The following is a 21,179-nucleotide window of genomic DNA, read 5'->3' as shown; positions in this document are numbered from 1 at the left end:
TTTGTCTTTATTTTGATGAGTAGGTTTGTTAACTTTCTTTGTGGTTACCGTGAAATTTACCCTTATCTTCCTAGATTTGAACCAGTCTATTATTACTTGGTATTGCTTGACTTCCTCTCCATTAGAAGATTCTATATCTACACCATTTTTTCCCTCTTTTATTGTTCTGATGCTGGACTTTTGAGTGGAAATCACTGATCAAAAGTAAAAGTCACACATTTTGTCAAGTGTCCTCATATCCTGGTACCAAAAATAGCCAAAATGTCAGGCAGTTTCCTCTGCTGAAATGTTAAATAATGGGTATATAACAAAACATGCAGAATATTTCTATTATTTGTCTACTTTTGTCTTGTAGATTTAAGTAATATTGATTAGTCATAGAGACATTTCAATTCTTTAATCCTGATCATGGAATAGGTATAAATCAGTTGTAAGCCTGGTAGTGAGTTGATATAGCCCTTATTTCAGGCACAGTTTGAACAGACAAACTCTTACTGTACATAGGCTGAATTACCCCACGCATCTGTCAGTATGTCGTACTATGGTGGCTTCCGTGTTGCTGTGATACTGGAAGCTATGCCACTAGTATTTCAAATACCAGCAGGGTCACCCACGGTGGACAAGATTCAGCAGAGCTTCCAGACTAGGACAGACTAGGAAGAAGGACCTGTTGCTCTACTCATGAAAAGAGTTAGCCAGTGCAAACCTTATGAATAGCAGCAGACCATTGGCTGATATAGTGCCTTAACTCACATTATTTCATTTAATCCTCATCAACCTTATGAAGTATATTTATAACTATTATTCCTATTTTACAGATGAGGAAACCGAAACACAGAGATATTAAGTAATTTGCTTTTATACAACTAGAAGTGACAGCCAAGATTTGAACCCAGGCAGTCTTGAATATAGAGTCTGGGCTCTTTATTACAGTGCTGTAATACTTCCACTGAGACTCACTGTTACTTTCCTAGATCAACCCATCTTTTGCCCCAAGGTCTTGGTGACTTTAGATTCTGAACTCTTAACCACTATGCTCTATTTCTCTCCCCCAAAATAGTATAATATCAATTTGTTATATTGTAGGTAGTAATGCAGAATTGAAATTCCATTGATAACAGCCATCTTTCCTCGCAAAGCATCCCTTTTATGCCACTGTCCGTGGCAGAATACTGAACTATGTATACCATTTTTCCAACCCATTAAATTATTTATTTTTCTGTTTTTCAGTGGATGATTCAGAAGCCACACAAAGCGGCAACATTTTTTGGATGCATTGGTGTAGATAAATTTGGGGAGATCCTGAAGACAAAAGCTGCTGAAGCCCATGTGGATGCTCATTACTATGAGCAGAATGAACAGCCAACAGGGACTTGCGCTGCTTGCATCACTGGTGACAACAGGTCAGTGTACTTCCAAGGGCAGCACTATACTAACTGGCTGTATAAACAGTGGTAAAATCTGAATGGAATTTGAACCTCATATTTATAATTGCTTTTAATGTTTGATAAACGTGTATTCTTTTTTTCGCTTCATTTTTCTCTTTTCTTTTTTTTCACTTCATTTTTTTTTCTTTTTTTAAATTTACCTTGTTGAGTCAGCTATTGTCTTCATGAGGCATAATAGAATATTAGACATGGAATGGAAGTTTAAGAGTGTCTCATCCGGTCCCCACTTTTTATAATTAGGTTCATAAAAGGTAAATATTTTAATTGATATCTTCTAGCTAGTTTGTTGAAGAATGTTCTTTTCACTGTATCCTGAGATTGGAATATTACAAATATATACATGAGGTCACCATGAATCAGAGCCGACTCGATGGCAACCAACAACAACTGTATATACACACATACATACATATACATAAACATATATATGTATATATGTGGTACTACATACTGGACACATATATAATACTATACTGCTTCCAGTCTCATATAAGTTAGCTCTTCTAAAGTATTTCTGGGAAATTGTCATTTGTCTGTATGAAAAAATTCCAGTCATGGGTAATATACCACTCAGTAAATAATCCATCACATTTCTATACAACTTTATTTACTTGTTAGAAAATTGTCCCTTATATGAACATGAAATTTATGTCTTAGGCCTTCCATGCATTGGTTTTATTTGTACCTTTTGCAGCTACAGAGAGGCATTCCTTCAGGACACTCATGCATTGCTAACATCATTATTTCTACTTTGCTATCAGCATAGGGTTTTTTCTCCCTGTGCAAGGGAAAAAACAAAATATCTCTCCTACCTATTATATTGTAGAATTATCAAAGATTATCTCTTGAGATAGAGTGATTCACTAGAAATCTTCCATTTCTTGTAGTTGGAACTGTTTAAGGTCTGTCTTCCATTCCCTAAATCCCTTCCTTTTCCTACTTAACTTCTTTCTTATTTCCTACCTTATCCCCCTTCCTCCATTCCCCTTTCTTACCCCCTTTATTTTCTCTCACTCATTCTTTGATCTCCAGCAAATATCTGTCAGGAAGCTAATACTGTTCTGGGTACTGGGGATCAGTATGGACAGTAATCATTCAATAACTAAAATATTACTTTCAAAAATAATTAGGGCACCAATTGTTGAATTGGTGTATGTTCTGCTGTGTATGTTCTCAAGAACAAAAATAAAATACATTATTATTTTTTTAAATCAGGGCACCAAAGCCATTTTCAGACCTTTCCTGTAACTGTTTTTTGTTTGTAGGAGAACTTTATGATCTTAAGTTTTCAAAAAATAAATCTATTGTTCATCCATTTGTTTATGTTTGAAATGCAAAATTGTGGAGGCACTGAAATGTATTTGGGTAGACCTCTGCCCTTTTCAAATTTTCTAAAACCAACTTTAGTCTGCAGGTGTAAGATTTTCCCATTAGTGAAAAATGGGTTAAGTTGTGCCTTTGATACCACTCAGGCTAGGGTAAAATTGCTAAATTGTTTTTGTGTGCTAAATTGCTGTTTTAAAGAACAGTTATGATAATATTAGGTCTCCCAGATGTCAAAAGCTTAATTTATATGCTAATATTATGGTTATGGTGATCACAGTTATTCAGATGATATGGGAGGTCAGAAACTGGAGGAGGGGGGACCCTCACTGTCTAACTCATTGTCCAAATTCTGGAGAGTAATCGATTTGGATAAATTGTTTGAGATAGGGCTTGTAACTCTTGTTACCAGTGTCTAAAACTCAGTACGCAAGGAGTTTGGATAATGTAGTATTAATCTATATTAACGTGGATACTTGGTTTTTCTTAGCTTTTCTTTTGGAGAAGCTATGTAGTTTCCTGTCAAAGAGTGGTTTTATTATCAAAATAGAGCTTAGTAGCCTGTAGTAGAAATGTTTGCTTTTTTTTTTAGTGACTATATGTGTCAAAATTTCCCCAAAGTCTTCATTACTAAAATTTTTAAATTAGAACTCATTTTTTCAAGTTCATAATATAGTTGTTTTATATCTGAATATATTGATGTATATTACTCTTATTTTCATTCACTTAATTTAACATAAACAAATGTATCTTTCAGTATATACAGGCAATGGATGAGTAAAAATATATTTTGGAAGTTTTTTTTTTTTTTTAAACAGAGGAAACGTATTACAAACATCTCAAGCTATGAGAGGATGTTTTTTAAGCCATAATTGTTTGCCACTTGATTAGAAAAAAGAAAAATTGGCCAAGTTATTTTGTAAATTCTGGATCAGAATGAGGAAGAAAAGTATTTTTATTAATTTACATGTAATGTAAATAATAATTTTATTTCATTAAGTTTACTTGTTGGGCAATGATTAAATGATCTATGTGGCACTTCTAGCAAGATTTTAGATGCAGCATCCTGCTTAGATTTTCCGGCTGCAAAATTGGAGCAGTCCTAGGAGTTAGCAACTATAGAAACTAATTTTAATTGATTCCAGTCCTTAAAATATAATGGTTTGCAAATTAACTCCTCATAATAAATATGGTCTACATTTCTCTGTGCATATTGTGAAACTAATCTCATATTTAGCTTTTAAAGCGTGAGGGTCAATGTATGGTATTTTGGTACTTATTTTTGTAAAAATATTTTTTTCTACCATAAAAGTTTTTAGTTACATAGTTTTTTTGGCATAACAACATAGTAGCTTTACTTCTTAACGGTATTTTCTACTATTAAAATATACAAAACCAAAAGAAACCAAACCCATTGCAGCTGAGTCGATTCCAACCCATAGCGACCCCAAAGGACAGAGTAGAACTGCTCATAGGGTTTCCAAGGAGCAGCTGGTAGATTCGAACTGCCGGCCTTTTGAATAGCAACCGTATCACTTAACCACTCCGCCACCAGGGCTCCAAAAATATACAAAGTAGATAATATTATCATTTCAGTATCAAAAGCATAGTTAAATGCCTATTTCTTAAAATACTAGGTGATGTTCTCAGAATTCCTAGCGTTAACATAATGTCTCTGTTTATCTCAGAAGCAACAAGTTTCAAAAAGTTTTCAAAGCAAAATTAATTTTATTTACATTTATTGAAAAACCAATATACAGCAGTTTTGAAGAATAAGAATTAAAATTGTACAGCAAATTTTTGAAAAAAAAAATTGGGAATTAACTGTATGGAAGAACAAGACAGGTTTAGCTGTAAACCAAAACCAAACCAACTGGCAGCTAGTCGATTCCCACTCATAGCGACCCCGGGGTTTCCAGAGCTATAAATCTTTATGAAGCAGATTGCCACATCTTTCTAGCAGCTGAGCGCTTTAACCATGGTACCACCAGGCCCATTTTGGCTGTAGTATCAGTAAAATCTACTTCCTTTTTCTTTGATTGTTTTAGGTCCCTTGTAGCTAATCTTGCTGCTGCCAATTGTTATAAAAAGGAAAAACATCTTGATCTGGAGAAAAACTGGCTGTTGGTAGAAAAAGCAAGAGTTTGTTATATAGCAGTAAGTACTTACCTAATTCAAATTTCTGACACATGTTGAGACTATATAGTTGTTGGCTGATGTACATTTTTAAATAATTGTCATTTACCTATCCTGCAAATGTCTTATCCATCTCGAGTGTATGTTAGGTTCACTTGTTACAAGTATTGAACAGAAATATGGTCCTTTTATGGTAACATAATTATTTTATTTACCTTTAGGCCTCTGACTTTTTAGATGTGTTATGGATCTGAGCTTCTAAACCAAGCATAAAATTCTGTATTGAATGAGTTTTTTAACATCTTTTGAAGTAATTCTAAAAATTTACGTTTTACATTTATAGGCAACTTGTGAATGATGTATACATTGTTTGGAAAAATATTATTAGCATAAATATTCACTGCAAACAGTTTGAGCTTATTGGCCTTAAAAATCTTAATTGCTGTTTAGTCCATAGTAATTTCCATGACACCTTTTATTTAATGTTTCAGAAACATTGATCATGACAGATCTCTTAAATCTGTGAATGAGGGCAGCATATAGTTTGAATTAGTAAATCTCCTGACATAAAAATAATTGGTTAAGAATTCATTTCTAAAATAGGACTGTACTAAAAATCCTCCTGAATTAATCACCCCATGATTACCTTGTTTTTATTTAATGTGAGTTAAATGTGAGTGATCACAGATAAGTAGATACCTAAGAAAAATTACAGACACCTCATATGCATATAATATATGGTTTTGGCATAACAGCTGCCAGCTAGTGTACTACCTGAGCTGCATGAAACAGCTGGTAAGAAGTGTAAAAAATTGATTATCCAGTAGGAACATGTTTATTGAAAACATAATTATTTCTTTCAGTTTAGTGTTAATGTCTCTTACAACATGTTTGTATGCATGCTGTAGGCTTTACAGAGTTCTTATTTATTCCTCTATATAGCAAATACTACCCTTTTATAACTGTCAAATCAATGCTTACATAGAGGAGATGATAAAAAAGAAAGTCATGCTACCTCTTCTGCCAATATGTAGGGAAATATTTCAAAAATTTAAAATATTTTCCCCTTTAACTATTTTTATTTTCTATTTTATTTCTCAAAATGGTCTCAGTTTTTGTTAATTAATGTCTTGGTAGTGTGATTCTTTACAAGGAGTTTAGGTACTATTTCAAGCTATCTTGCATTTGAGGGTCTGAATTTCAAAGAGCACATGGTTTAAAGCTTGGCATGATTTACATTGACTATGAAATATGATACCATATTGTGATGAAGTTTTTTTCAGCTGGACAATTACAGTTTTCTGTACTTCTGTATATTCTAGTTAGACCCCAAATTATGAGCAGCCTATTTACAAATAACTCCAAGTTTTAACAATTATGTACTATAAAGCATCAGGCCATCTTTTAATGAACGAAATTTTTATATCACTGTTGACTATTTATTTGAAAGTACAGTTTTGTATAAGGCCTAGAGGTATTCATTTATCAGTTCTAGTCAGATTAATAATGAAGACTGAATTATTTTTGACACTTGTGTGGTATATTCAGCCAGAGCAAATAACAAAATGGTTTCTAGTTGATATCCCGGATGGTAACTGCAGGCTCTTAGCTTCAATTTCAAGAACTTCATTAAAAAAAAAAGAATGCTCTTTCACATTGCCAGGTAAATCTACACTTTACTCGGAGTTTGTCTATTTCAAAATAGTTCTGGAAATAGACTCATTGGATATACCAGGGATGAATGCCTACCATGTTCTTGGTGGACATTCAACAAATATTTATTTTGCTAACAACTAAAGGCATAATTCTTACTCATTGAAGTCTGTGAACTGTCCTCTGAAATGTAATGTTCTTTCCAAGGTCATTCTTCTAAATCTTTAATTCCCGTTGAGCTTAGAGCATTCAGGAATGAGGTATAATCTAGTCTAGTCTTAGTGTATGCTCAGACCACAAGTTTACATTGAGAGGATACATCAAAAGGTCAACAAATCAGCGGAGGTCCTGTTTTCCCTCATACTTACAGGCTGTATGGGATCAGCAGTTACCTCCCATCAACTTACTGGGTTTGAACAAGTTGAGACTAGGAACTCTTTAATTACAAGAAGTTCTTGATCTAAGGAAAAATCTCAGAACATCTGTTCTACAATTTCCATAATTAAGACAGGTCTGCATTACATAAAAAACTAGATCTCCATACTTGGATCTTCTTCTGACTACTCCATAAACGAGCAATGATCATGGCCATTAAGAAAATTCAGAATGTTAATCTTACATTCTCCTTCATATAATGCAATGAAGCTGCAATGCAAGTCCACATCAAAAACTTTTCTGCTAAAAAGCTACAATTGAGTATGGGTGTCCTAACCCATTTGGTTGGATATGTAAAAACCCTTTTGGTTTAAAGAAAGCATTAAGTGTTTTGTTTTTTACCTTTAATAGCAGGTATACCATTTTTGGCATGTAAGCTTAGCTCTTCTGTGTTTAAACCAGATTCTCAAATTCCCTGTTAGAAGATGATTAGAACTACTAGTTATAGTGACTAGCTAATTGCATTTTTTTAAACAATTACCGATCTCAGATGCTGGTCACCTTGGAATCAGATTGATTTATATGTTTCTTCCCACACAAGAAATAATACTTCCTAAAAGAGTCTTCTAAAACTATGATAGTTAGGAAATGTTTGTGAAAAAAGATTAGAGAATTAAAGCAATTAATTTTTCTAAACTATGTATTTCCTTTTTAAGCAATACATATTGATTAACTGCTATGAAAAGTGAGAAAATTAGCATTCAATGTTTCATCCTTCCTCCTTATTTTTAGTAGTTATATTTTTATTTTTGCATTTTAGTGTTTAAACATTTACATTCTGTTTTATTATAATTTTTGACATATTAATTCTGTATTTTAAAAAAATTAAATGCTTGTCACTGACTACCACAGTTTTGCCTCTCCTTGTTTATTTTGAGTACCCCTTGAACGGCTGCGTTTTGTCATCAAACTTTTTATTTCCCCAGGAAGGACTAAGAGCTCCTCTTTTTGTGAGTTTTAAATTTACTTCTTTTTGCTTTTATACATAAATGACAACTTGTTTGGTGTAATAAAACAAAGAACTTTGTAGACATTCATTATCTTTTAGCATTTTTTCTGGGAAATCCTAAGATCAGGTAGATGTTTATTTCTGTTCTTTATTATTTCCATTTTTCTACTTATGTTGAATTTTATTTGCTTCTCTCATCCTCCTGCTTTTTTTTTTAAGTTGGTTCTTAAAGAAGAAAAATAATTCATTGATTTGACCTTGTTTTCATCACCCTTATCTTTGTTTCTCTGAGTGTAGCACGTTTTTTCCTCCCTGTGACTACCTTTAAGATTTCCTAATGATCGACGGCAACAGGTTTTTTGAGATTGGTTAATTATTACTGAAGCAGCCCTGGTAGTACAATGTTTAAATGCTCAGCCGCTAACCAAAAGGTTAGCGATCCGAACCTACCAACTGCTCTGCAGGAGGAAAGACTTGGCAATCTGCTCCATAAAGATTATAGGCTAGGAAACCCTCTGGGGGCAGTTCTGTTCTGTCACATAGGATTGCTATGAGTCCGAATCGACTAGACAGCACATAACAACAATTATTACTGGTTTTAAGCAGTTTGATTATAATATGCCTTAGTGTAGCCTTCTTTGTGTTTCTTGTTCTTGGGGTTTGTTTAACGTCTTAGAGCTGTGAACTTACAGCTTTCATCAGGTTTGGAATGTTTTCAGCCATTATTTCTTCAAATATTTTTTCTGCTCCCTGCCCCCACCTCTTTCAGGGACTTAAATTACCCATGGATTAGGCCTCTTAAAATTGTCTCATATCTCACTGATGCTCTTTTCATTTTTGGAGTGGATTCTTTTTTCTCTCTGTGTTTTATTTTGGATAGTTTCTTTTGCTGTGTCTTCTAGTTCACTAGTATTCTGCAATACCTGATCAGTTGTTAATCTCATCCAGTGTATTTTTTTTTTTCATCTCAGTTATTGTTTTCATCTCTAGAAGACTGATTTAGGTCTTTTTACCTCCTGCTTGTCTATACTGGAACATACATAATATAGTTATAAAAACTGTTCTAATGTCCTTTTATGTTAATTTTATTTGTGTCAATTTTGGACAGTTTTGAGTGAATGGTTGTATTTTCTCATCTCTCTATGTGCCTGGTAATCTCTGTTTGGATGCCAAACATTGTGAATTTAACTTTGTTGGTTACTAGATATTTTTGTATTCCTGTTAATCTTCTTAAGCTTTATTCTGAGATGCAGTTCAGTTACTTAGAACAACTTTCGTGCTTTTGGGTCTTGCTTTTATGATTTGTTTTGTAGGTCCAGAGTATGCTAGGTGGACAGTCTATGGCAGTGATTCTTATCCTGGGTTGATTTTGACCCATAGGGATGTTAACAATGTCTGAGACATTTTTGACTGTGATGTTTGGAGAGTTGTTACTCCTGGTAGAGGCTGTTGATACTGCTAAACACCTAAATATCTTTCAGTGCATGGGACAGTTCCCTACAACAAAGAATTGTCCATTTTAAAATATTAATGGAGTCAAGGTTGAGACACCCCGGCCTAAAGCTAAATATTCGCTACTACCTAGGCAAGACTTTCCTGAGTTCTCAACTCAATGTTACATCGGTTATTAATTTTCTGTTCTACCCGATGGGAATAGGCAGCCACTATGCCAAGCTATATGTGTACCCAGGCACCGTTCCCACCAATCATTTTCCTTCTAATGATGTAAAAACGGTGAAAGCTGAAGCCTGTATAAGGTGGAAACCTGTCAGAGAAGGAAAACTCAAATATTATCCACTAAAACAAGTGACAGAAAAGTGGTAAGACTGCACCCTGTCAAAGGCAGAAAACCTGCCAGACCTGGAAAAACAAGGCAGGCCATCAAGTTCCAGCTCTCACAGATTTCACTGTATTTTTTAATCGTTCTGTCCCAGGCATAGATCAGTATTCTGCTTAATTGTCAATGGAGACATTTTACAGATTCCAGGGTTCTTTGTGCAGCTCTCTCATCCCTGGTATTCTGGCCTCTGAATTCTGACTGCTTTAGTCTCCCCAGACTCTCAGTTGTATCTCTTCAATTCAGGGAGTCTATTGGGCTTTGATTCAATCCCCCATCCTCATCCTCGTGCTTCAGTCTGGAAACTCTCAAGGCAGTAAGCCTCTGCAATCATAGAGCTTACCTCGATTGTTTCCCATCTCTCAGAGAGCACCATTGTTTCTTGCCTGATGTTCTGTGTCTTAAGAACTGTTGTTTCATACATTGTATCTGTTTTTGTTGTTGTTGTTTAAGGCTGGAGGCTGACTCTGGTCCCTGTTTCCTCACTCTCATCTGTCTGGCGTTGCTTTTGAAATGAAGTCTGTTGTCTTTCTTATCTATGTTCATCTGAACCTAACATGGTTTTTTTTTTTTCCTCTCTCTCTGCTCTTAAGAATTTTTTTTTTTAAATCACTAGTTTTAAGCAATTATGGTGTGCCTGAGTATAGTTTTATTGTAATTCAGATTTGTTGAGCTTCTCTAATCTGTGGGTTTATAGGTTTCATTCATTTTGCAAATTTTTCTTTAAATAATTTTTCTCTCACCTCAACCACCTTTGGAGATTTAATATTAAGTCACTTGATATTGTCCCATAGTTTAGTGTTACTCTTTGCAAATTTTTTTCTTGTTTCCTTTCTGTCCTTCATTTTGAATAGTGTCTGTTGCTATGTCTTCAAGTTTATTAATCTTTTCTTCTGTAATTTTTTATCTACCTTTAAGCCCATCCAGTGTATTTATACCTCAGATATTATAACTTGCATCTCTGGAAGTTTGATTTGGGCCTTTTTTTACACCTGCCATGTCTCTACTTAGTATATACTCATTTTATTTTCTACCACTTTTAACTTAGAAAATATAGTTGTAACAACTATTTTAATACCCTTGTCTACTAATTCTGTCACGTGTGATTTTTATGGTTCTTACTTTGGTCTCAGGTCTTTTCCTCATACGCATATGCTCAACACTCAAATGGGTAACACCTGCAGATCTCCAGAATTCTCTTATTTTGCAGGTCTTCTCCAAGCAGCTCGCTTCTCTTGGGCGTTCTGCACTTGCAAATGCTAGCCAACATGGCCTCTCTGAATTCTGAACTGTGTCTCCTCAACATCTGGAGACTACCACACTCTGTTTAGGTTCTCCCTCCTCCCACCGCAAAGAGGAATCTCTTCAGGGAGTAAGTTGGGGTAACTGTAGAACTTACCTTGTTTTATCCTATCTCTGATTTTTATCCATTGTCCACAAATTATTATTTTATGTATTTCATCAGTATTTCACTTACTTAGGTGGGAGTGAAAATCCATTCCTTGGAAGTCCATCTTGGTTGGAAACAGAAGTCCCCAGGTTGATTTCGGTTTTTCCTTATTTTTATTGACTTTCTTTTTTCTGCAAGGTTGCCTAATTTTTTCTTTGAATTTGAACCTGATAATAACTTAACTAGGGTATATCTCTGTGACCATTGTTCTATACTGACTTTTCCTGGAACGTGTATTTGTCTTAAACTGTGGATTTAGTTCTCCGTTAACCAACTTGTTTCTTTCTCTCCCTGTCCCCAAATTTTATTGTTTTTCGTTTGACCTATTTGAGTATGAAAATGGCCAAAACTATGACCGATGCATGTGATATAGGGAATAACCAAGTAAAAACAAAAGTCACAAATTTTGTTGAGAAATTAGTCTTAACAGTGATCCGACTTGAAAAACACCCCCAAAATATTATTATGTATTTCTGTATAATTCTGTAGCTACTACTTTATCCTTTAAAAACCACTAGCTAGATAGTAGACAAGTGTTAACTTCGATGAAGGGAAAGACAACACACAATATAGGGGAAGTTAGCAAGACTTGACCAAAGCAAAGTCATAAAAGCTGCCTAGACACATCCAAACACCTTGAGATATCGAGTTACTAGGGCTGAGGGCCGAGGACCATGGTCTCAGGGGATATCTAGGTCAATTGACATAACATAGTTCATAAAGGAAATGTTCTACATCCTGCTTTGGTGAGTAGTGTCTGGGGTCTTGAAAGCTTTCGAGTGGCCATCTAAGATACACCTATTGGTTCCATCCCTCCAGAGCAAAGAAGAATGAAGAAAACCAAAGACACAAGGAAAATATTAGTCCAAAGGACTAATGGACCACATGAACCACAGCTGCCACCAGCCTGAGCCCAGAAGAAGTAGATGGTGCCTGGTAACCACCACCAACAGCTTTGACAGGGGTCACAGTAGAGGGTCCCGGACAGAGCTGGAGAAAAATATAGAACAAAATTCAAATTTACAAAAAAAGACCAGACTTACTGGTCTGACAGAGACAGGAGGAACCTCTGAGACTATGGGCCCCAGACACTGTTTTAAGTCAGAACTGAAGCCACTCCCAAAGTCCACCTTTCAGCCAAAGATCATACAAGCATATAAAACAAACAATAACACAAGTGAGGAAAGTGCTTCTTAGTTCAGTTAAGTATACGAGACCAATGGGCAACACCTGCACAAAAGGAAAGACGAGAAGGCAGGAAGGAACAGGAAAACTGGACGAATGGACACAGGGAACCTGGGGTACAAAGGGAAAGGGAGAGAGTACTGACACATTGCGGGGATAACAACCATATCACAAAACAATTTGTGTATAAATATCTGAATGAGAAACTAATTTGCACTGTAAACTTTCACCTAAAGCACAATAAAATTTAAGAAATAAAATCATTCTGAAAGCTCTTAGCTAATGTTTAAGTGATTACTTTTGTAGCATTACTAACATTGTAGTAATTTATCCTAATATTTTGTCAGTCATATGTAGTATTTTTTTTTTAAATAATAGTTTCTTGTGTTTTTGGTGAAAGTTTACATAGCAAATTAGGTTCCCATTTGACAATTGCTACACAAATTGTTTAGTGACATTAGCTACGTTTTTCACAATGTGTCAGCATTCTTTTTAATTGCCTTCTGGTTGTTTCATTTCTATTACTCCAGTTTCCCTGTTCCCTTATCTTCTCATTTTTGTTTTAGAGTAACCATTGACCTTTTGGTCTCATGTAGATGGTTCTTTAATGGAGCACTGTAGTCACAGGTAATATCTTTTATCTTCTGTGCCAATCTGTTACTTCAGTAAAAGATGACCTTAGGGGATATTTTTGGTTCAGGAGTTAAAGAATATCTCAGGGCGATTGTCTTAGTCATCTAGTGCTGCTACAACAGAAATACCACAAGTGGATGGCTTTAACAAAGATCAATTTATTTCTTCACGGTAAAGTAGGCTAAAAGTCCAAATTTAGGGCGTCAGCTCCAGGAAAAGGCATTCTCCCTCTGTCAGCCTTCTCATCAATGTTGCCCCGGACTAGGAACTTCTCCACATAAGAAACGCGGGTCCAAAGGACTTGCTCTACTCCCAGCACTACTTTCTTGGTGGTATGAGGTCCCCATGTCTCTCTGCTCACCTCTGTCTTTTGTATCTCAAGAGATTGCCTCAGGACACAATCCAGTCTTGTAGATTGAGTCCTGCCTCACTAACACAACTGCTGCCCATCCTCCCTTGTTAACATCATAGAGGCAGGATTTACAACATTTAGGAAAATCACATAATACCGGGAATCATGGCCCAGCCAAATTGATACACACATTTTTGGGGGGACATAATTCAATCCATGACAGCAGTAGTCTCATGGAACCCTCCAGTATCAACTGGTCCAGTAAATCTGGGCTTTTTAAGAATTTGAGTTCTGTTCCCCATTTGTCACGCATTCTTTCAGGGTCTATCTACTGTGACCCTGATCAGACAGGTCAGTAGTGGTAGTCGGGCACCATCTAGTTCTTCTGGAGCCCTGCAGTATTTTGACTAAATTATGCATACAGCAGGATTTTGTCTAGAAACCTATCTAATTTTTAAAATTTATTTTTGTTGTTGTTGAGCAGATACACAGCAGAACATACACCAATTTAACAGTTTCTACTTGTATAATTCAGTGACGTTGATTACATTCTTCAAGTTGTACAACCATTCTCACCCTCCTTTTCCTAATTGTTCCTTCCCTATTAACCTAAACTCACTGCCCCCTCGATTTCCCATCTAATCTTTCAAGTTGGTCTTGTCAATCTGATCCCATATAGATAGTTCTTAAAAGAGCACAGTGCTCAAGGCAGACATTATTTATTACCTAAGCTAAACTATTGTTTGGTTTTAAGAAGACTTCAGGGAATATTTTTCAACTAGACTTAACAGACATGTATAGAACACTTCACCCAGCAACAGCACAATATTCTATGTGTATTCTACTCCAGTGCACATGGATAATTCTCCAGGATAAAACCCATGTTAGATCACAAAGCAAGTCTTGATAAAGTTAAAAAGATTGAAATCATACAAAGTGTTTTCTCTGTCCTCTATTTATAATAATATTTTTTATGGGAAAAAGATTCCAAGTTGCAAATACATTCTAAAGTACTAATCAGCTTGCAAGTTTGGGCTTCTTATAGGAATTTTAAACTTTAGAGATTACAAAAATATTTAAGATATAAGTTTAACAAAACCTTTCGTAGCTTGTGACTTTGTATAAACTAAGTCAACTGCACATGCAGTCTTCTTTCATTGATTAAAAATTAAGCACTGTATTAGTCTGGGTTCTTTAGAGGAGCAAAACCAGTAAAGTATATATAGATATATATATAGAGAAAGAGAAACTTACTTCAGGGAAATGGCTCAAGCAATTGGGTGGGCTGGCAGTTCACAAATCTGTGGGTCAGGCAACAGGCTAAAGACCTCTCCTGGCTCATGTTGTTGCAGGGGTGATGAGCCCAGAATCTGTAGTTCATGTGGCAGGCTGGGGAGGCCTCTGCTGTCTCATGCAGTTGCCAGATTTGGCGAATCCAAAATCTGCATGTCAGACAGCAGGCTTACATCCCAAGAACCATAGGTCAGGCGATGAGAACAGTGCAGGGTCAAAAAAGAGAGTGAGCTTTGCCAGAACAGCCATTTATATACTGGAGGCATATACCCTAAGAAACTCCCCTTTCAACTGATGGGCTGCTAACATCACATCAGAAAATGGAAGGCGATTACATAGTATCTGCCAAACCACTGTGAATCGTAGCCCAGCCAAGTTGACACATAACATTAACCATCACAGGCACTATAAATAAAAGAGTAATAAATCATAGTTTGTCAATAATTGTCTGAGAATATGGAACTTGTAGTTTAAATTTTCCTTCGTGACTCTTGTCTATTTTCTTCTTTCTGTAATTTCTCCACTTCCCATGGCTTATTCAGATCTTCTTTTTCTTAGTCTGTATTTATTTTATAACTCCGCCTTGACCTCTTTTATCCCTTTGCAGCCTAAAATCTCACCATTTTGGAAGATATGGTTGTTCTGAGTGTAGGGTATTCAAGTGTTAGTAATACTTGTCTCTGGATAAGCAAGTTAGAGTATAGGCCAGTGGAAGAAACGTGGTACAGAGAAGTGTACAACCTTGGAGGGAACGAATAGAATTTGTACTTGGAAAGAAATGGAAGTATCTGTATACAAAGAACAAGTAGTAATCAATAACAGATATTTATGTTTTATATCTCCCACTTTGTTTGGCCTGGTTGGATTTTTTACTAAAATTGATACCTATGCCATGAGTAATAATTTATCTCAGTATAACTGTTATTTAGACTCAGTTACAATTAAATCTTTATCAGTATTCTGAAAGTAATAACTAAAGTCCTTAAAATGAGGTGTTGTGATAAATGATAAGCAATCCAATCTAAGAAATAATATATTTGAAATTTCATACTTCAGAAATGTTAACATTGAATAAAATTAGAATGAATATATAATGAACGATATAATTGCCATTTGGGGGAAATTTGATCATCTTCTAGCAATATTTGTACTAAAATATGTGGTTACATTAGAACATGATAAGTTTTAAAAGATTGTATTGAGTAGGCTCCAGATTTATAGTGTGTCATGTAGTTTTCTTAGTCCTGTCATGGAAAAGATTTGAGAAGGTCTCTAGTGAAGGTGGGTGAATTTGCTTTGTTATGGTAACCTAATAGAAACCAGAATAATGTAAAATTAAAATGAAAGGTAAATATTACGTAAACATATCTGTGTGACATTCACACAAAACAAAATGAAACGAAATCAAAAAACTGTACTGCTCCCTAGAATTTTCAGTGACTGATTTTTTGGACATAATATTTCCAGACCTTTCTTCTAGGGCACCTCTGGATGGACTCAAACTGCCAACTTTTTGGTTAGCAGCGAGCCCATTAATTGTTTATAACACCCTGAACCCTGTTAGAACATACGAAAAACCTTTGTAATATCTTTTGAAAGCTATGCTATTAGAAAAAGTATACTTTGCCAGAATAAATGAATTAATGGATCTGTTTTAAAAAATTGATCTGTTCTATAAGTGACAATTGATGTAACAGTAAGTCATAATTAGAATTCAAAGCACTTTTTGAGTTTATGAATTAATCTTCATAATCTTCTGAGATACTAGTTCAGGAGGTAGGATGGTTGAACTATCTCTGGCCTTTCATTTTACCATTGATCTAAGTGTAATTTTTAACTCTTATGTATTGGAACTGCTGTTATATTGGCCCAGTCAGTGATCACCATATGTCTTTATTCCTGCATTTTTAACCAACCTGTTCTGAACTGAGGAACCCTAGTGGCTAAGTGGTTAAGTGTTCAGCTGCTAACCAAAAAGTCAGCGGTTCAAACCCACCAGTCTCTCTGTGGGAGAAAGATGTGGCAGTCTTCTTTTGTAAAGATTTACAGCTTTGGAAACCCTATAAGGCAGTTCTACTCTGCCCTATAGGATCGCAATGAGTCAGAATTGACTGGATGTCAACAAGGTTATTCTGGACCGCTTCATTAGGTATTGTCTATGAATTGTTAAGCCTTTATTTGAAAATTCCTTGCAAGTGACTTTAACTACATTTATAAATTCAAAGAGTAAAAGGAGAAGAAGCATGTGGAGTTGGTTATTCTATCTGGAAGTCTTCATGTTTGTGTATAATTTCTGATGTTCGATACATATGAATTTTTTTTCATGCAGAGGTTTAGATTTTTATGAATCAAGTTGACAATCCCTTCAAATAAAGCCCCAGACTATGTGGTAAAGGCATCTTTGTTAATCTACGTGTAATATAAAGAGATACAAGAAAAAGAAGCATTAGCATTAGAGTTCAATTTTTAATTATTTTTTCATTTTCCATATATCATTGATGTTCTGTGATTACACAAATATTTACTACCAGTCTTTCAGCCTTAATAGGGACATTCTTTGATTTTTGCTTGAAAATTTTGAGTGATTTTTATAAATATTTTCTATGATTTGGGCAATATATTTTCCCCAGGTTGAGTGTATTCCTGTAATTTTTCTTAAGTATTAATTTTGGTAGCTATCAAAAGTAAAACTCCCCATCAAAAGTGAGAAAAATCTTTAGGAATGTTAAAGTAATATTTTTCTTTAAACAGGACGATCTTTTGACATGCTTAGAGGAAGTAAGATAGTGTCAGTTAAAGAAACCTAGAACCCTAAAGATAGAGATTGGACATTTTTGTGTTGGCATTTGGGGCATTGTAATGAAGTCTTGGAATTTTATGTGAGATTGGAAAGCACACTATGTGCTAATTGCCTCAGAATGGTAACAAAATAAACATGTGCAACACTTGGTTGTTAAGACCGTAGGCTCTTCTACAGAGCCCCAATTGAATTAATCACCCACTGAAGTGTTTCCACTTCCATTTAGTTTATTTATATATTTCAGGCAAATTAACAATTGCTTGAGAAAATGAAATGTTTACTAAATCCCTTTAATAAAGATGATTAAGAGAGGGAAACTTTATAAACATGCTGATGGCAGTGTACATTTTCATGTGCCAGTTGTCGTATCATTAAAGTTGTACATAAACTATCTGTAGAAGTGTATCTGTTTTCCTACATATTTTATTTTATGGTACATATTACAGAATCTTTATAGTTTAATATGATTTATTCTATATTTTCTGTCATTTATACCCACACATATAAACAAAATTGGATTTAATCTTTTTTAACAGCTTTATTGAGATATAATTTATGTACCATAAAGTCCACCCATTTGAAGTATACAATTCAATGGTTTTTAGTATATTGATAGAGTTCTGCAATCATCACTGTAATCTAATTTTAGAACATTTGCATTGCCATTAAAAAGAAACTTTGTACCCACTAGCAGTTATTCTCCAAGCCCCCTAGATTTAATTTTACTTCCACATCACTCAAAATAATTTTAACAATATGCAGGTATTATGACTAAAAAATTATATAGTTGTTCCTAATTGGACAAATAATGAATTTGTTTTTTGACGTAAGTAATGAAAGTCCTAAGTCTATTCTAATGTCTTGCTCATAGCTATTTCTCTATTGTAAACACACTAAAGGTCTTGTAAGCTTTCGTTCTTTTTTATTTCTTCCTGATACAATGCTACCATGTTTTTGGGTTAATTTGTTTTTCAAATGTCAAAAAAAATTTTTTTTTAGTGGTTTACGTAGATAACATGTGGGAGGTGAAGTTTGTTTGTTTTAAATTACATTTCTAAAGAGGGATGAAGAAATGAGAAAACAGCCCTCTTCCTTTCTATTGCTTACTCTGGAAGGGGAGTTCCATATTTCCTGTTACCCAATTTCAGACCAATAAAGATTTCTCATCTATAATAGGGCTCTTTTGACTCCAACCTCTTGAGTGTATTGTGTGTTCTTTTTACCCCTTGGATATAGCTTCTTGAAGCTGGAGAGAACCTCTCTAGATTTCCAAGACATAGTCATACTATCTTTTTCACAGACATTGTCATGAGGTAATTAGGAATATTAGCAAGCTGTAAATAGTTGAAATGTTCTGACAGATAGATTGCTACTTTTCTGAATCACATCCTTCTTGGTTTCTATACTGATTTTTGGCACAGACTTTTAAGTTGTGATGAGCCCTTTGGATACTTTTCTCTGTGATACTCTTTCTTTCCCATCTTCCCCTATTATGCCTTCATCCCAGACATCTAATTTCTGTCTGATCTCTTACCCTGTTCTACTCTGCTTTCCTGACTGGTCATTTTGTGTATTAATTTTTCAAAGTATTTATTTCTGTTTTCATTCTACAAAGAATTTAAGACCGCCATGTATTACCATATTATAACAGTCAGAATCAAATGAAATGTAAAATGTAGAGATACCTACCAAAATTTTTTTAGTTCATCTTTTCTTGAAGGATACCTATATAATAGAGTAAATGAGCACTAAACATTGCATTATTCATCCCTCAAAAATCATTTTTCACAGATATATAGCTTTTTATAATTTTAACATTTATTTAATTTGAAAGCTAAAATAAACTAAATTGAATTTTTAAAAATATTATTTTACTTCTGAATGTCAATTCACTTTTCCCAGGTAGATCGATAAGCTTAGTATAGTATTTTTAATCTTTTCTGAGCTTTGAACCCTCCCAGAAAAATTCATTTCCTCCAAAATTTTCATACAATTTTTGGGAGTTCAAAGAGTTTTTATTAGTTCATGGAGCCCAATTCAAGAACCCCTGCCACAGTGAATAGTAAATTAAATTGATACGTAACTCCAGTATGGTTACATGTTAGAGGGTATACATTCTGCATTTCTAAAACTTTTCCGATTGTGGATGTATATTTGCTTTCTTGTATCAACCAAGTATTGGTTTCTGCAAGAACATATTAAAGCGAAGAAACAGACTTAATGGTGAAATGATGTGGTTTAGTTTAGTGACAGTCAGAATGCTCCTTAGAAGCGAGATTGGCAAGACTTTGTCTCAGTTACATTGGACATGTTATCAGGAGGAAACAGTCCCTGGAGAAGGACATCATGCTTGGTAAAGTACAGGGTCAGCAGAAAAGAGGTAGACTCTCAAGGAAATGATTGATAACAGTAGCTGCAACAATGGGCTCAAACATTGCAACTATTGTGAGGATGGTGCAGGACTGGACAACATTTTGTTTTGTTGTATATAGGGTCACTATGAGTCAGAATGCAACTTGCCAGCACCTAACAACAACAACAGCAACAAAAAGTGCCAGCAATGAGCAGTATTCTTTAAAATCATTCACATTTAATTCCTTTGCTGTCTTTAAAAATATCTGTATATTTCAACTACATGAATATAACCCAAGACTTTTTTTTATGCATAGTGCTCTTTATAAATATTCCCCAGTGTCATTTTTATTTCAGTCTGTCAGGTGGTGATTGTGATGTTTTAAGGTAGACTGTAACATTTCCACTTTCACAGGAGAGCTAAATTCGGACTATACTTTGTGGGAAGTTTGTTATACAGTGTGTAGACACTGCTAAAAATCAGAATGTCCACTGACTTATTAGTTTTACAGATGTGTCCATAATATTTAGTATACTCTTGGGTATATTAAATTATCATATCCTGACAGCAATCTTAAAACATGTCAGTCTTATAAAGCCATATTTCTGAGAACTTTAGCAAGGCGTCAATGAACCATGTTAATTTCCATAACTATCATTACTGGGGGTGGTAGGATTTCTAAGGCATGGAGAATCCCAATAAATCCAGATAAAAACTAGGAAAATCTCTGCCTTATCTCTAGGTTTCTAACCATGAGGCCTGATTTCCTTCAGTCTCACTTGAATCCTTTCAAAAATAATGATAAGCATCTGTTTTCTCTTATCATGGATTATGAAATATTTAAGTGTATAATATATCAAAACGATATTGTAAATCATTCTTTTCTTAGTTTCTCATATTTGTGTTGTGAATGAAAACTGCATTCTGCCATCTCATATCATGTTTACATATACAAATTATTTTCGCCTTAAGTAGAAAAGAGCCATCTGACAGATATATGGGTTAATTTACTTTTTAAAATTGCAGCAAACTGCTCTGTGATTCTTTTGTGTGTTTGGTGCTGTTTTGAAGAGAAAGAATTTGTCAAGCAACATCTGAGGGGCATTGGCCTTTTGTACCCCTTCCTAAATAAACTTAAATAGAAAACCTATCAACCTAAGAATAAAATATTTCTTTGTAAATGCTCACCTGCAAATTATTGATAATGGAAGGAGCACCTTTTTAAATCCTTACCTTCCCCTTCCCCCCAACACAGCCTTTAGATTGTGGATAAACTTCTCAGCTCAGTAATTAACTGAGCTCAGTCACTGCATCCCGTATCATGTGATCCCC

The 21,179-nt window shown here is 34.8% G+C and overlaps 1 protein-coding gene across 2 annotated transcripts in view; it reads left to right on the top strand.

The window, feature by feature from the left end:
• ADK (adenosine kinase) overlaps positions 1–21,179 on the top strand; it is a 555,845-nt gene that overhangs the window by 265,575 nt on the left and 269,091 nt on the right. For both annotated transcript variants that reach the window (XM_004383208.2, XM_004383209.3), the window contains exons 5-6: positions 1,231–1,403; positions 4,820–4,928. In XM_004383208.2, coding sequence (XP_004383265.1) covers positions 1,231–1,403; positions 4,820–4,928 — 282 coding nt within the window. The remainder of the gene's footprint in view (positions 1–1,230; positions 1,404–4,819; positions 4,929–21,179) is intronic.

Source organism: Trichechus manatus, unplaced genomic scaffold (genome assembly GCF_000243295.1).
Source record: "Trichechus manatus latirostris isolate Lorelei unplaced genomic scaffold, TriManLat1.0 scaffold00106, whole genome shotgun sequence".
Classification (NCBI taxonomy): Eukaryota; Metazoa; Chordata; class Mammalia; order Sirenia; family Trichechidae; genus Trichechus; species Trichechus manatus.
The sequence above is the reverse complement of the archived record's forward strand: the minus strand, read 5'-3'. Positions and strand labels throughout refer to the sequence as shown.